The sequence below is a fragment of the Hemicordylus capensis genome, chromosome 2 (assembly GCF_027244095.1).
Source record: "Hemicordylus capensis ecotype Gifberg chromosome 2, rHemCap1.1.pri, whole genome shotgun sequence".
In the NCBI taxonomy this organism is placed as follows: Eukaryota; Metazoa; Chordata; class Lepidosauria; order Squamata; family Cordylidae; genus Hemicordylus; species Hemicordylus capensis.
In genome coordinates, this window is record NC_069658.1 from 252,724,591 (window position 1) to 252,740,106 (window position 15,516).

Sequence of the window (15,516 nt, forward strand, 5' to 3'; positions counted from 1 at the left end):
TGCCAATTACCACTGGAATTATTTGGGTCTTTTTCTGCCACAGCCTTTCCATTTCAATTTGAAGATCTTTGTATTTGGTGATTTTTTCTATTTCTTTTTCTTCTATTCTGCTATCCCCTGGTATTACTATGTCGATTATTTTAACTTGTTTTTCTTTCTTCTCGACTACAGTTATATCTGGTGTATTGTGTGGCAGATGTTTGTCTGTTTGTAGTCGGAAGTCCCATAGTATTCTTACATCTTCATTTTCTTCAACTTTTTCAATTTGATGGTCCCACCAATTTTTGGCTACAGGTAGCTTGTATTTTTTGCAGATGTTCCAGTGTATCATCCCTGCTACCTTGTCATGCCTTTGTTTATAGTCAGTCTGTGCGATCTTCTTACAACAGCTGATTAGGTGGTCCACAGTTTCATCTGCTTCTTTACAAAGGCGGCACTTGCTGTTTGTTGTTGACTTTTCTACTTTAGCACTTATTGCATTTGTTCTTAGTGCCTGTTCTTAGGCAGCCAGTATTAAACCCTGTTTCTTTCTTCAAGTTGCCATTCTTAAGCCATTGCCAGGTCTTGGTGATATCTGATTTTCCACTTATATTGTGCAAATATTGACCATGCAGGGGCTTATTTCTCCATTTTTCTGCTCGGTTCTTGACTTGTTCTTTCTTGTAGGCCTGCTTGGTTTCATTGGTGTTGAATAGTTTTGCGTTCTTGACCATTTGAAGTGCATCTTCTTCACTGTCCTTTATATATTCTTCAAGGCCTCTTCCCCCCCCCTCTACTGTTTGATGGACTTGCAGCATTCCTCTTCCACCTGAGCTGCAAGGGAGGTAGAGCCTATCTACATCACTGCGGGGGTGCAGAGCATGATTGATGGTCATGATTTTCCTGGTCTTACGATCTAGCGTCTCTAGCTCTGCCGGGGTCCAGTCTATTATTCCTGCAGTGTATCTGATAACAGGTATAGCCCAGGTGTTTATGGCTTGTATGGTGTTCCCGCCATTGAGTTTGGACTTGAGGATTTTTCTAACTCTCCTGATGTATTCACTTCCAATTTTTCTTTTAACTTCAGTGTGTGCAAGGCTATCAGCCTGGAGAATGCCCAAGTATTTGTAACGCTCGTTCTCTTCCAGGTTCTTGATGTTGCTTCCATTGGGCAGATCTATTCCTTCTGTTTTTGTTTTTCCCCCCTCTTTTCATTATTAATGCAGCACACTTGTCTAGTCCAAACTCCATTGCTCTATCGCTACTGAATATACGGACAGTGTTTAGCAGTGATTCGATTTCTGACTGGGACTTTCCATACAACTTCAGATCGTCCATGCAGAGCAGATGGTTGATTTGACTTGATGTTTTAGATGTTTCGTATCCGAGGCCTGTTTTGTTTAGTATTTGTGAAAGCAGGGTCATGGTGATTACAAACAACAGAGGGGATAGTGAGTCCCCTTGGAAAATGCCTCTTCTAATGCTAACCTGTCCAAGTGCCTCGCCATTGATTGTTAACTGTGTACTCCACATGCTCATTGCTTTTTAAATAAATATCTGAATGTTTTTGCTGACACCAGTTGTTTCTAAACATTTTAGGATCCATGTGTGAGGGAATGAATCGAGGGCTTTCTTGTAGTCAATCCATGCAACACTTAGATTTGTTTTTCTTCTCTTGCAGTTTTCTAAAATCATTTTGTCAATCAGCAGCTGGTCTTTTGTGCCTCTGGTGTTCGGGCAACTTCCTTTCTGTTCAACTGGAAGCTGTTTGTTAGTTAATAAGTGTTGCATCACTTCATCTGCAATTATTCCAGTTAATAATTTGAACATGGTTGGCAGGCAGGTTATCGGTCTATAATTACTTGGAACTGCACCTTTTGCTGGGTCTTTCATGATGAGATGAGTTTTCCCAGTTGTTAGCCATTGTTCAATATCACCGCCTTTTATAATGTGATTGAACTGTTTTGATAGTTGTTTATGAAGGCTTGTTAGGTGTTTAAGCCAAAAGCCATGCAGTTCATCGTCACCTGGCGCAGTCCAATTTTTAATTTTCTTTGCTCTTTCACTTATTAATTCTGGTGTTATTATTAGATCTTGCATTTGTTGGTTACATTTTTGACCTCTTTCATCCAGCCTGCTTTTTTATTATAATCTATTGGAATGTCCCATAATTTCCCCCAGAATTGCACTGTTTCTTCTTTATTTGGTGTTTCTATGTTTCTTGCAGTTTCTCCTTCTATGCTTTGGTAGAAACGTCTCTGATTCGACTGGAATTGGAGATTCTGCCTGTGTTGTGTAATTCTGGCTTCATATCTGCTAATCTTCTTTGACACTGCTGTTATTTGCTGCTTTATTTTTTCCAGGACTTCTCTAATTTTTCTTGAATCTAGGTGGTATTTTTGGATCAGATACTGTTTGGTGTTTTCATTCTTCAGCTTCTTGTCTTTCATATTTTTCAATTTACTAGCATCTGATCTAAGCCTGGAGATTTTATTTTCTAATCTAATCTTCCATTTAGGTGATGTACTGCTTTCTTTTTTGACAGGTCCACTGATCTTATATCTGAGCTCTTGTGTTGTTATTGTTGCTGCACTGTACATTAGTTGGTTTGTTTCTTGCAAATTATTGGTTGTTATTTCTGCAAGTGCAGCATTGACATCTTTTAATACCTGAGCAAGTTGTTTTTTGGCAACTGTTTTTAGAGCTGGAAGTCGAACCCTGGTGGTTGTTTGGTTCATGTGTTCAGTTATTTTTTGCTTTAGTTCTTGTTGCTTTTCTGTTAAACGGCATTCAGGTTTTTGAGGTGAAGGCAAAGGGGAGGTTGCCTGGTTTTGTTTTTGAAACAGTTCAGCAACAGTGGTATCCTCTATTTCCAACACCTCCTCCACCTGCGCCTGAGCAACTGCTTCAGTTGGTGGTAATTCTTCTTCCATATCTTGAACCTGTGTTACTCTTTGCAGTTCTTCCAGCTCAACTCCTGTGAATACTTTATTTCTTATTATGAATCTTCTCTGGTCTGCTAGCCTTTGTTCTGTTATTTCTGTATCTGGATGCTTCTCTTTCCAAATTTGGTACATTCTTTTTAAATAACCTCTTCTAGTTGGACTAGACTTGTAATAGCTGGTCATTATTTCCTTGTTGGCATTTTTCGTATATTTTTTTCGGTTAAGCGACGTTTCTTCCAGTAACTTTGCTGTCTTCAGCCCTGGTTGCTCAACTGAAGATCCTGAGTCCTGTTGCCCACTTGCCACCAGATGTCGAGGGACTATAGCATCTGGCGCGGTCCTTGTTGACCCGGGCGATGACCGATCCGGTATAGATTTATTAAAGTTACGTCTCACCATATTGTTGATGGGAGAGGCACTCTTTGTCTGGCTCCTCTGGTGAGACCTGTCCAGTATGGTTGGACCTCTGGAATAGCTCTCACCTTCCTCAGAGCACGCAAGCCCCACAACCACGCCAAGGTAGTGCCTCACTGGGGCCACTTATTATTATTATTATTATTATTATTATTATTATTATTATTATTATTACATTTATATCCCGCTCTTCCTCCAAGGAGCCCAGAGCGGTGTACTACATACTTGAGTTTCTCTTTCACCACAACCCTGTGAAGTAGGTGAGGCTGAGAGAGAAGTGACTGGCCCAGAGTCACCCACCTAGTTTCATGGCTGAATGGGGATTTGAACTCGGGTCTCCCCGGTCCTATTCCAGCACTCTAACCAGCAATCAGCCCGCTGCCCTCACCCCCACCTCTTTCATTCTCCTCATCTCCCTCATCATTTTTCAATTGATTACTCAGCACAGTTGCTTCCTTTTGTTTATGCTGTTTCTTATCTTTTGTTTCATGGAACCCTCTCTTCCTCCTTCCTCAGTAGTAGTAAGACTCAGCACAGCCATTAATGCCTGCAGCACTCCAGACTCCAGCCAAGCCAAGCCATCCCTCCCTCTCGCTCGCTCGCTCGTGTGTGTATTTCGCGGAGATGGCTGCATACTAGTGACATCACTCGCTTTCAGTGTCTCCTCTCATCACATGAGAGACTGGAGAGATTGGGTGGGAGCAACAACTAAGCTGCCTGGGACTCGGGTGGAAGGCAGAGCTGGCAAGTGCTTTGCTCACAGGCTGCAGGGGCGTAGCTATAATTGAGCGAAAGGGTTCAAAGAACACGGGCCCCCAGCTCCTGAGGGCCCTCCATCTCCACCCCTCCCTATTTTCTTCATTATTTCCCTCACTGTGGGGGGACGCCAGAGAGAGGGATGAACACGGGCCCCCTCTTCCCTGGCTACGCCCCTGGCAGGCTGGGTGCAGGAGAGTGGGCAACGGGGACTGGTCAAGAGGCCTTGGGGACCCCTCAGACCCTGTGGTCCTGGGAGCAACTGTCCCCCCTTGTCCAATGGATGCCACGCCCCAGTATTGGATCCAATCACCTTCTCAGGTGGACCAACCCAATAGATCCTTCACCCCTGCAGAGGTGGGTTGAGGCTGTAAATTCTAGCTTAAAATGATGGTGGTTCGTCCATGGCAATGGGGAGATGACAGGAGTCCCCACCCATGGAACACCACCCTGAGCAGAGCAAAAAACCAAACACAGCATGTGACCAGCATCATGTGTTGATCCAGAGACCAATTGGAATAGGCCCATTGTCACTAAGAACTCCTGAGCTGTTCCTGACAACCTGGTCCTGAAATGAACATTGAAGTCCCCCACCAACAACAGCTTGGGCCACTCCAGTGCCAACTCTGCAACCAGGACTGTCAGCTCTGTTAGGGACTCCTTTGGGCAGTGGGGTGATCGGTACACCAACATAAGTCCCAATCTATTGGTCCCATTCAATATAGACCAATTTCCTGACAGAGATCCTGGTAAGGGAGTTGGTATTCTTATAGACCATAGTCACCCCACCTATCTGTAAATAGACAAATAAATAATGAAGAACATTGTTTGTTGAATTTGTGTGACTATTACTACAGTCAGGTGTCAATGTTCTTTAATGTAAAAGACTTGAAGCAGAAAATAATGGGCATATTTGTACCACAGACTTAAATTTGTCAGGCCTTGGCCAAGCTTCAAGTCAAGTTTCAAGGCAAACCTCTGTTATAGATCTAGATCAGGCAATGGAGGATAAAGACCAGACAGGGGCAGATGATGGGTCAAGGTTGTCTACAGTTGGCTACCCGAGCAGGCAGATGTGGATCAGAAGGGCCAGAGGCAGAGGACTTGGTTGAGGGCAGAGGCATAGTCAAGCAGCAAGGCAAAGAGTCTGTGTGGCTGTTCTCCATGATGAGATTGCTCAGAATGGAGAGCCAACCCAAGGTCAATTCTGCACACCTGTGGCAGCAGTGTGCAGATGTGCTTTTAGCCAGCTACAGCTGGTATGCCAGATGTGACCCTACTTGGAGAAGTCGAACCTGACCTCCATTACTCATGCTTTGGTAACATCCAGATTGGACTACTGCAATGCGCTCTACAAGGGGCTGCCCTTGAAGATGATTTGGAAGATTCAGCTGGTCCAGAATGCTGCTGCAAGGATGCTTGTGGGTGCAAGTCACTTCATGAGTGTCACACCCATTCTGCAGCAGCTTCATTGGTTATCCATCTGCTACCAGGCTAGAATCAAGGTGCTAGTCTTGACCTTTTAAGCTCTACATGGCTTTGGGCCAGGTTAGTTGTTGGACCACATTCACCCATATGATCCTGCCAGGGCCTTTTTGATTGTGGCCCCTCAGCTTTGGAACGCCTTCTCTGAAGAGCTCCATCATGCTCTCTCCTTTTTAGCTTTTAAAATAATTTTTAATTGGAAACTTTTAAAATATATATATTGTATTTTAAATGTGGGTTTAGCCTGGTATTTTAACTTGTTTAACAGTCTTATTTTACATTGTATCTGTTTTTTGTGAGCCACCCCAAGCAGTAGTGTACTGAAGGGGTGAGGCATAAATATTCTAAATAAATAAATACATTCTTACATAGGGTCAGTAGAGCCCCTACTGATTCCTTGGAGAATTTGCTCCCTCTTGGGCTGAGTGAAGGCAGTTTCCCTTCCTGCCAGTGTCAGGGGGTGCCTTAGAGCAATGGCACTCAGGCCAGCTGATTCTTTTCAGTGTAAGCTGCCCTGGTGACACAGGAGGTGAGGTGAGATGAGACACTAGTGACTAAAGGATGGCTGCTAGAGGAGATTCTTGTTCAAGAACCCCTGGTGCCTTTCATTGGCATTCCCTGTTCCCTTAGATGGGGTGAGGGGCTTAGGATTCCCCACAGACTTGGAAAAAAGGCTTAAAAATGGCCAGAGAGAAGTGACAGAGGCTTACCGCAAATGCCTGTGAGAAGATCAGGAAACAAGCTGTTGAAAAATGGGAGTACCAGGAATTGTGCTCTCCTGCCCCAGTAGACAGAAAGATTTCTCTCATGTAAAAGTATGCCTAAAATCAGACCACAGCAACAAAAGTCTTAGCTTCACAGAAGAAAAGAATTATCTACCCTGGGTTGGGGGGAAACTCTACACAGAACCTTGAATCTTTGCTGCCCTTAATCTAGAAGGTTCATTTTCTAGAAGTTGAATAGAAGTGCACATTGTCTCAGCCATAGGGAACAATGGGTAACTCGAAACACCCCATTCAGGGGCATAACTATAACAGGGCAAAGGGAGACAGTTGTCTGGGGACCCACTGCCTTGGGGGGCCCCACAGAGGCAAGTCACATGACTGACTTCCCCAGCCGCGCACCCACCCGGGCTTCCTTCAGTTGTATTCATCCTCTGAAATTGATGTGAGTGTTAAGACCTGGATATATCAGAACAGCATGTCTTTCTCTAGTACCATTAAATGACTTGCATCGTCCACAATTTACAAAACCTTAAAAAAAATAATTTAGGATGATGTTCTATTGTGGCACATTATTATGCTTTTTGTTACCACTATTCAGCCTCATTTAAGAGTTCTTTACTTCATGAGCTGAGCTTCAGTGAGGGGAGGGGGCCATTTTACAATCTTGTCTCTGGGCGCACTCCAACCTTGCTACACTCCTGACCCTATTGTTCCCCATGGGTAGTTCCTGGGACACCAAAGTGTGTTGTGTGGTAGGGGAGGATGGGTGCTACCTACCACACAACCCACAAAAGAAATGGGCAAGCGAGTGATTTTTTTTAAAAAAGAAATCCTATGGGGGTTTCCCCAAAATGCCATGGGATCCTATGGGGGCTTGGGGAAAGGTTAAAGATTTGTTTAAAATTGCCCACTTCCCCATTTCTTTTGTGGATTGGGTGGTAGGTAGCACCCATCATGCCCTACCACCAAACCCACTTCGGTGTCCCTAGGAGCTATCCATGGGGAACAATGGGGTGTTTTGAGTTCCTGATTGTTCTCTATGGCTGAAATACTCAACACACTCAAACCATTTTGAGTTTGTTTCATTGAAACAGCTGGCTTGGCCCTTGCTTTGACCAAACACTTTGAGCATTTTGTGTTTCATTTCAAGCTAGAAACAAAATGCAAAATCTGTTTCATGCACATCCTTAGTGTACATTTTCCACCCACCCCTGGAAAAGAGCCTGTGGATGCCCATGCTGAGAGCAAGCCTTCCTTTTTTTCCCCCTCTGTGAGGGTCAATGTATTCACTGTTGATTTCTGATTTCAGTCTGGGGATGGGCTCATCCTATATCTTCTGCCCCCCCCCCCCAATCCCTAGGAACACATAATCTAGGAGCAATTTAATGATTAATGTATTATTTAAATACAATATGTTTTCTAATAAGGTAATTGAGACCATTACGTTATTCATGAGTAAGGCAACTGAAATTAATGGTACAAGATTACACAAAGTTTCAAAGGAGTACTTGAGCTAAAGTTTTGCAATGGAAGGGGTATAATTGTTAGGCTGAAAACCCTGTCCTAACCACCTACATATTCATCTTACATACTGCATTGATGCCAGATAACTCCTGTCCCGCCTTCAAGATAACGATACAGAGAAGTTGCCGCCTCAGACTTTTGAAGCATAGCAGCTTCGACACATTAATCTGCTTTTCTTCCCTCTCATAGTGATACTCCTGACGAATCTCTTCCATCTCTTCCTCCACATCATCCTGGTCTCTCAACTTCTTCAGGGCTGGATGGGAGGAGGGGAAGAAAGAATTTGAACTGTGGGAGCCAGAGGACACTTTCAGGTACTGCACACAACCAATGTCATATCCAGATTTTGAAAGCCCTTGGCCAAGGTGATCCTCAGTGAGCTGGAAGAGATTGAGTAAACATACTGAGAATTTTCACACCCCAAGACATTTACACATGGGGGAAATGATGGCATGGCATTATGGGTAGTGGACCCTTTACTGGGCGCTTTCCAGAATACCCGCTCAACAGTGGCAAAATACTTTGGTGCGGGCATAGTGCATTGAAAACATAAATAAAGGCTGTTGCGCAAAGCCACCAGCAGGGGGAGCAGTCTTGCAAAAACTCCACAATGGGAAAATACAGCTCTATTTGCGCCGTTCATGCAACATTATAGCACTAAATCGCAGTGATAAAATCCAAAACAAGGAATCTGAAATGTGATCAGCACTCTGCTGACAGCGTAGGGTCTGCGGTGTCACAACACAGGAAGTACGAGAGCACATTTAGCAGATATCTTGTGACACTGTTCTAGGGGTTAATCTGGAAAGTGCCCTGGTCTTGGCAAGTGCCCAGTCTTACCATCCTCTACAGCTGATCCTGAGGTGGATGCTAGAGGTCAATTGCTAAACTACAAGACTGAATTATGATTTCAGTTCCTCAGTTGCTCCCATTCCCTGCTGCTCTCTCAGCCTCTCTCTCCTGCACTGTCAAAATCAAGGTTGTAATCTTCTTTGGAACTGGAATTTGATGTTTTTGGAGGTTTTTATTTAGAATGCTCTAATTTTTATTAGGTTTTTTTCTTATTTTCTCTGTTACATATAAAAAAATATGCAATAGAAACACTAGTAGGGCAGGGGAGAGAAAGAGAAGGGCAAGGGCATGGTATGGAGAAAGTGGATAGAGAGAGATTTTTCTCCCTCTCACATAGCACTAGAACCAGGGGTCATCCCATGAAATTGACTGCCAAGAAATTTAGGTCCAACAAATGGAAGTACTTTTTCACCCAATGCATAATCAACTTGTGGAATTCTCTGCCACAAGATGTGGTGTTGGCTACTAGATTATATGGCTTTAAGAGGGGTTTGGATAACTTCATGGAGGAGAGGTCTATCAACGGCTACTAGTCTGAGGGCTATGGGCCACCTCTAGCCTCAGAGGCAGGATGCCTCTGAATAACAGTTGCAGAGGAGTAACAGCAGGAGACAGGTTGATGTGCCCTCAACTCCTTCCTGTAGGCTTCCAGTGGCATCTGGTGGGCCAGTGTGTGAAACAGGATGCTGGAAGAGATGGGCCTTGGGTCTGATCCAGCGAGGCTGTTCTTATCAAGAGCCTTCAAAAGTTACGGACACACAACAATGATTGACTCCCTTTACAAATTTCCTTACGAATCTCCATGACACCCTTACAACTATTGTGGATGACCATATAATTTTAAATGACAGCTTAGAACCCTCCTTCTCCACGATGACTCCTGAGATGCCTGAGAAAGTAAACAACAGCCCAGAGTACTTTAATGGGGGAAGTGCTCAAACCAGCTCTCAGCTTTCCAGTGAACTGCTGAAGGACACTGACTTTGTGAAGCAAGCTATTTTGGTTTTACAGGATGCCAGCCAAATTCCTTCTGATATTATAGCCGGTCTTTCCTCTGATCCTCACTTCGACTCGATCTTGACTCTCCTAGATCGACCTACTTCAGTTCTCTCTACATCAAACTTAGACCCTCCATTCGAGATCATCTCCAGCTCATGGTGAACTATTTTCCACCCCAGTAGCTGTTTATCTTTCCCTTAATCAGGAGGATGCCTCCAATAAGAAGAAAGATACTGCCGAATTGACCCAACAGAATGAGGCTCTTCCTAGCAATCTTGCTGGTTCCTCCCAGGCTTGACTGTCAGTATCAAAGGATGTGATCTGTTTTTGTATTTGGAATTTGCACAGATGGCAGGCTAAATCACGGGACCCTGACCTGCGCCGATTTATAAGTGAATTTGATGTGATTTTCATTCAAGAGACTTGGTCACAAATAGACCCATATTTATCAGGCTATAAATCTTTGTCCTTGGGGGAGGTTGTGGGTACATCAAGAGTCAGGCCCCATGGTGGGCTGGCAATTTTTATTTCCACTGCCCTACAATTTAAATCTAACTCATTGGAAAGTTTGGATCATTTTGCCATGGTAACCTGGGTTGATTTCGGTAATATATATTTCATCTTAATGAAATGTTTACATTCCTCCTATTAGAACTTATGCTGAAATTAGAACCCCTGCTAACTTGGCAAAGAGGCACCTTTTAACGTGGTGACTCTTTATTTAGCAGGGGGAGAGTAACTGGCCCTATCCACCCGCAGCACAGTACCTCCAGTGACTGTTGCTGGTGTCTGTCTTATGTTTCTTTTTAGATTGTGAGCCCTTTGGGGACAGGGGTCCATCTTATTTATTTGTTATTTCTCTGTGTAAACCGCCCTGGGCCATTTTTGGAAGGGCGGTATAGAAAACGAATGAATGAATGAATGAAATTAGGTCAGTATGGCAAAAATTAGAATCTTATATAAATAAGATCCAACTAGCCCAGAGTGATGCGCACTTAATTGTGGCAGGGGACTTAAATGCGAGGGTGGCTGAAAACTATCATGTTCTTTTTCACAAATTTCAACAGCACACCCTGCCTTATGATGTTCCCTCCCCTCTCCTTTTTAGGAAATCTGAAGATGCCGTGGGAAACTACTTGGGCCTACATCTTATTCAGACCTTTAGAAGAGCAGATCTTCATTTACTTAATGGGGCCATAGCTACTGACTACCCGGCAGAATACTCACATTGGGTAGGTGCCAAACCATCCGTCATAGATTATATGGCGGTATCTAGAAATTTATTAACTGTTTTGAGGGATTTTGGGGTGATTACACGTATTGAAAGTGATCATTCGCCTCTAATTCTGTCTCTGGTATTAAATGAAACACTTTATTTAGAGGTCCGCCAGCCCCTTGTAAATGAGGAGGAATTGGTCTGGATTAGGGCCAGATAGACACCAGCCCTTCAACAACGTATTGAAAAAATACGATTCTCCCCTGTGGTGTCTGGCCTCCAGGCAGATATAATGGTACGGAACCATCCCCAGTTGAGTTATATAACCGCCTGATCACTTCTCTTACATCAGCTCTAACAAGCTCGACCGCCATACCTCCTAAGAAAATTAAAAGCACTTCCCATACCTGGTTTGACCAGGAATGCCTCGAGGCCAAGAGGAAATTAATTCATCACTTTAAATTGTATGGCAAAGGCACCTCTAATGTTGCACCACAACTTTAGTAACCCTTAAGAAGCAATACAAGATCCTTCTAAGAGATAAGAAACTCCAGGCCCAAAAAGATGAATGTGCTGACCTCATTGCCACTTCTTAACTTAAAAATCAGACCAGATTCTGGCGACTAATCTCATGTCCTTTAGGGAAGGCCTCTTCTATTTATAATTTGGCAATTCCAGCTGGGATATGAGAATATCATTTCTCAATATTATATCAAAAAGAGGGCTCCCATATGGCTATAATTGATTATAAGCTGGACCAACTTCCAAGCTGGAGCCCAGTCACTGTCTCAGAAGTTGAAACTTTGGTTAAAAATGTAAGATGGGTAAGGCTTCTGGAACTGGCTGTATTACAATTGAAATTATTTGCAACAATCTTGATTGGTGGGCTCCTCCTTGCTTCCTTTTTAACTTTCATAGATACAACTGCAAAAATTCCTGAGGATTGGGGTGTTTTGGTAATTTTCAAGAAAGGATCAAGGGAGGATCCTAACAACTATTGCCCAGTTAGTCTCCTTAGCATTATTAGTAAACTTTACGCTAGATATCTCCTGGGGAAATTACAGGAATGGCTGGATACTCAGGACATCTTATCGGCCGAACAAGCAGGATTTCGAGAAGGATGCTCTACAACACAGCAAGTATTTATTTTACAATACTTAGCTGAGAAATATTCTTCCCCACCTAAGTCCTCCCTGTATGCTGTGTTTATATACTTTAAAGCAGCTTTCGATTCCATTTCCAGAGATAGACTTTGGACGAAGTTAAAGGAATCATCCATAGATCCATGTTTACTTTTATTAATCTACAGTCTTCATCAGAACACCCACCTCAGAGTGCAGTGTAATAGGAAAGGGCATCTCTCGGCTGAGATACCTACTTATAGAGGAGTACGGCAAGGTTGTATTCTTGCCCCTCTTTTATTTAATTTTTATATAAATACAATAGTTTCTCATCTGAATGACCTTGCTCTTCATCCCCCTAAACTTGCGAATAGGCATGTTTCGTTATTGCTTTATGCTGACGATATTGTCCTATTATCTCAAATCAAGATAGGGCTACGCCGTGCCTTAACTTCCCTGAGCGTCTAGACTGCAAAGGAGGCCTTGGACATAAACTATACCAAGACTAAGGTGATGGTTTTTGCAAAATGCCCCCAAACCCATAAATGGTCCATAAAGGGACATAATATTGAGCAGGTCAAGGTTTTCAAATATTTAGGGGTTGCATTTCATTCCAGCGGATCCCGGAAAGCTCATCTTAGCTTTGTTTCTCACAGTGCCCAGCAGACGGCAAATGTGATTACATCTTTTTACTTTTCGAGAGGCACTCTTTTTGTCCCAGTGGCTGTCAAATTATTGAAGGCTAAAATATACCCTCAGATCCCTTATGGTGTGCAAATTGGGCCTTTTGATAATTTTACATTATTAGAAGCAGTTCAAACTAAATTCTTAAGGGCCATCCTTCAAGCCCCCAGAGGCACAGTTAATGTGGCTCTTCGCAGAGAGGTTGGGGTTACCACCTTGAAAATGAAAATCTGGTTTTGTATCATCAAATCCTGGCTGCATTTGGTTTTCTTCCCAGTCGGACTGGTGCCTTTAGTGTTAATTGACAGCTTTACATCAAATTGTGAAATAGCTCTGAAAATGAAATTGCATCATCTGGGCACATCCCAAGAAAACCTTATAGAGAGGAGTTTAGATCAGGCAATATGTTTTGTCAGGCAATGATTACTGGATATAGATCTGCAGGAGGAGTGTGCACGACTACCATGGGGAATATATATAGGCTCCCAAAATTTCAGTCACAAACTGACTGAATTTTTAAATCATATGTTTTAACCTACGTTTAGGAGAGCATTAACCCTTGCACATTTGAATGCCCTTCCTTCTGCACTCTTAGACAGGAAATATAAACAAGTTCCGTATGCATTGCATCGTTGCCCTTGTGGCTCAGAGGATATAGAGTCAGTCGTTCATGTTATTTTATGTTGTCAGTTTTATAGGGATGCTAGTATTAAGTTCATTGCTCCTCTCTTAAAGAATTATCCTGGCCATATGGATCAATTTTACTTGGATTTTTTGCTGCCAGATTTTAAATCTGTTACCTCTATTAATGTGGCCAAGTTTTGTTGCACTCAAACTTCATAGAGCTTGTATTAGCAATTTGAATATTTTCAAATATTCAATTATATTTTCAAATATAAATTATAAATGTATTATTTTAAATGTTAAGCTGGTCTAAGGACCATAATAAATTTATTACTACTACTACTTATGTTCTTAAGACTGAGGTGGGGTGAAAGGAAAGACTAGGAGGGGGGCAAAGAGTCCCACACTCAGAACAATAGGCAAGTACCATAGTAAGTACTGAGCTGAGTCTTCAGTTTGCATATGAGTCACTCATATTCATATGCATGAATTGATTTTTGCTATTTGAGGTCAAATCAAACCAGCCAGATTTGATTCAAACTCATATCTGCAACCTCGAATCCAATCAGATTCAATTTGAGTTGGATTAGATCAGATTTGGGGAGAGGTGGAGCAAGATGGTGATTGATTAACAGCCCAACTCCCAAGCTCCTGCTTGTACCTGCACTTTCCCCTTTCCCAGGTATGCCAACCAAGGGATTGACTCCCCCGCTCCCTGGAGGGAGAAAATGACTGCGAAAAAGTCCTAACAGCAAGAGCCCTCCCAAGAAAGGTGGGGAAGAACAAGGAAAAATAAGCAGCTGAGGATAAAAAACTCCTTCCCGCACAGAGGCAGCAATGGGAGCTTCATTTACTGAGAACCTGGCCATGGAAACCCACACCCCAGAAGACAGATGCTAAACAATCCACCATAATACTGTCTCATCAGAGGGCCAAGGAGGGAAATTCCTCGAGACAGGGGGATGGAGGTTTTATAGCACCTGACAAGCACTGTATTCCCAGTCTGACATTGTTGCCCAGCAGATAAACGATGCATGTTTGATTTCTGCTGAGAGTCTGATAATAATATTGGGGTGCCTGAATGAAATTGGGGGGAAACTCAAGAATTTAACACAGGCTTTTCCCCATTTCTCGGCTGGAACCCAACAAGGGGTTAAAAGCTCAGCTGATGTCAACAGCTCCCAGCCAGCCCTCCCCTCTGCCTCTGCATCTGACTCACCGCACAGTGCACGTCCAGAAATAGCTGGGAATAACAGGGCTAAGCTGCAAGGAATCTTGCAAACCCATCAAATTCTTATTCACATTCCCAGGAAAGACTCCTATTTATGGGCAAACAAAAAGAAAATTCTTATTTCCCTTTCGGAGCTTTTAAAGCAACAAATCAGCCCTATAGAGGTGGAGAACCTTCATTTTCTACCAACAGTCAGACTATAAAAGAATATTTATAGCTTTTAAATCAGCCCATGTGCCTTCTCAGCAAATCTGCTCAGCACAGAGTCTAAGATAATTCAATCTAATTCCTCATCGTGTTTTTAAAGAGCTAAGCACTAGATCAGGGTTTCTCAAACTTGGGTGCTCAGATGTTTTTGGACTTCAACTCCCATAATTCCCAGCCCCAGTGGCCTTTGGTTGGGGATTATGGGAGCTGAAGTCCAAAAACATCTGAGCACCCAAGTTTGAGAAACCCTGCACTAGATCATTAATCACGGGCCTCCTAAATACCAGCAGCAATAAACCTGACAATTACATCACCAAAAAACTAACTCACAAGAACCGTATCAGCACCTCACAAGCTGAGCCACTGAAGGCTAAACCAAGGACAGAAGTACAAAACAAATCTGACCAAGTTAAGCCACAAACAACTCTCTCTACAGAGTTGGCTAATTCGCAGAACTTGCAGTCAAGATGATCTACTACAATTAAAAAACAAGTTAACTGCCCTTATGCAGAGATTAAGTCTGCTGCCGAACGCACACAGGGCTGGATGCAAAGCCACAGAGTCTGAAAGCGAGCTGGGAAAACCAATGGAAATTCAGCTAAGGTCATCTCCCAAATGCCTGCTAAAAGTGAATCCCTCTGATTCTGTAACTGAATCGGGAACTGAAACTGAATTGGAAAGTGACTGTGACAGTGATCACGGCTGATCCCCCAGGCCTTCCCTGGCCTCTAATGGATATCTTAGGATAAACAGA

The 15,516-nt window shown here is 43.1% G+C and overlaps 1 protein-coding gene across 8 annotated transcripts in view; it reads right to left on the reverse strand.

Annotated features, from left to right (window-relative positions):
- LOC128344760 (solute carrier family 2, facilitated glucose transporter member 5-like) overlaps positions 1-15,516 on the reverse strand; it is a 66,365-nt gene that overhangs the window by 8,524 nt on the left and 42,325 nt on the right. For all 8 annotated transcript variants that reach the window (XM_053295576.1, XM_053295582.1, XM_053295578.1 and 5 more), the window contains 2 exons: positions 7,897-8,084; positions 6,290-6,400 (listed from right to left, as the gene is read on the reverse strand). In XM_053295576.1, coding sequence (XP_053151551.1) covers positions 6,290-6,400; positions 7,897-8,084 — 299 coding nt within the window. The remainder of the gene's footprint in view (positions 1-6,289; positions 6,401-7,896; positions 8,085-15,516) is intronic.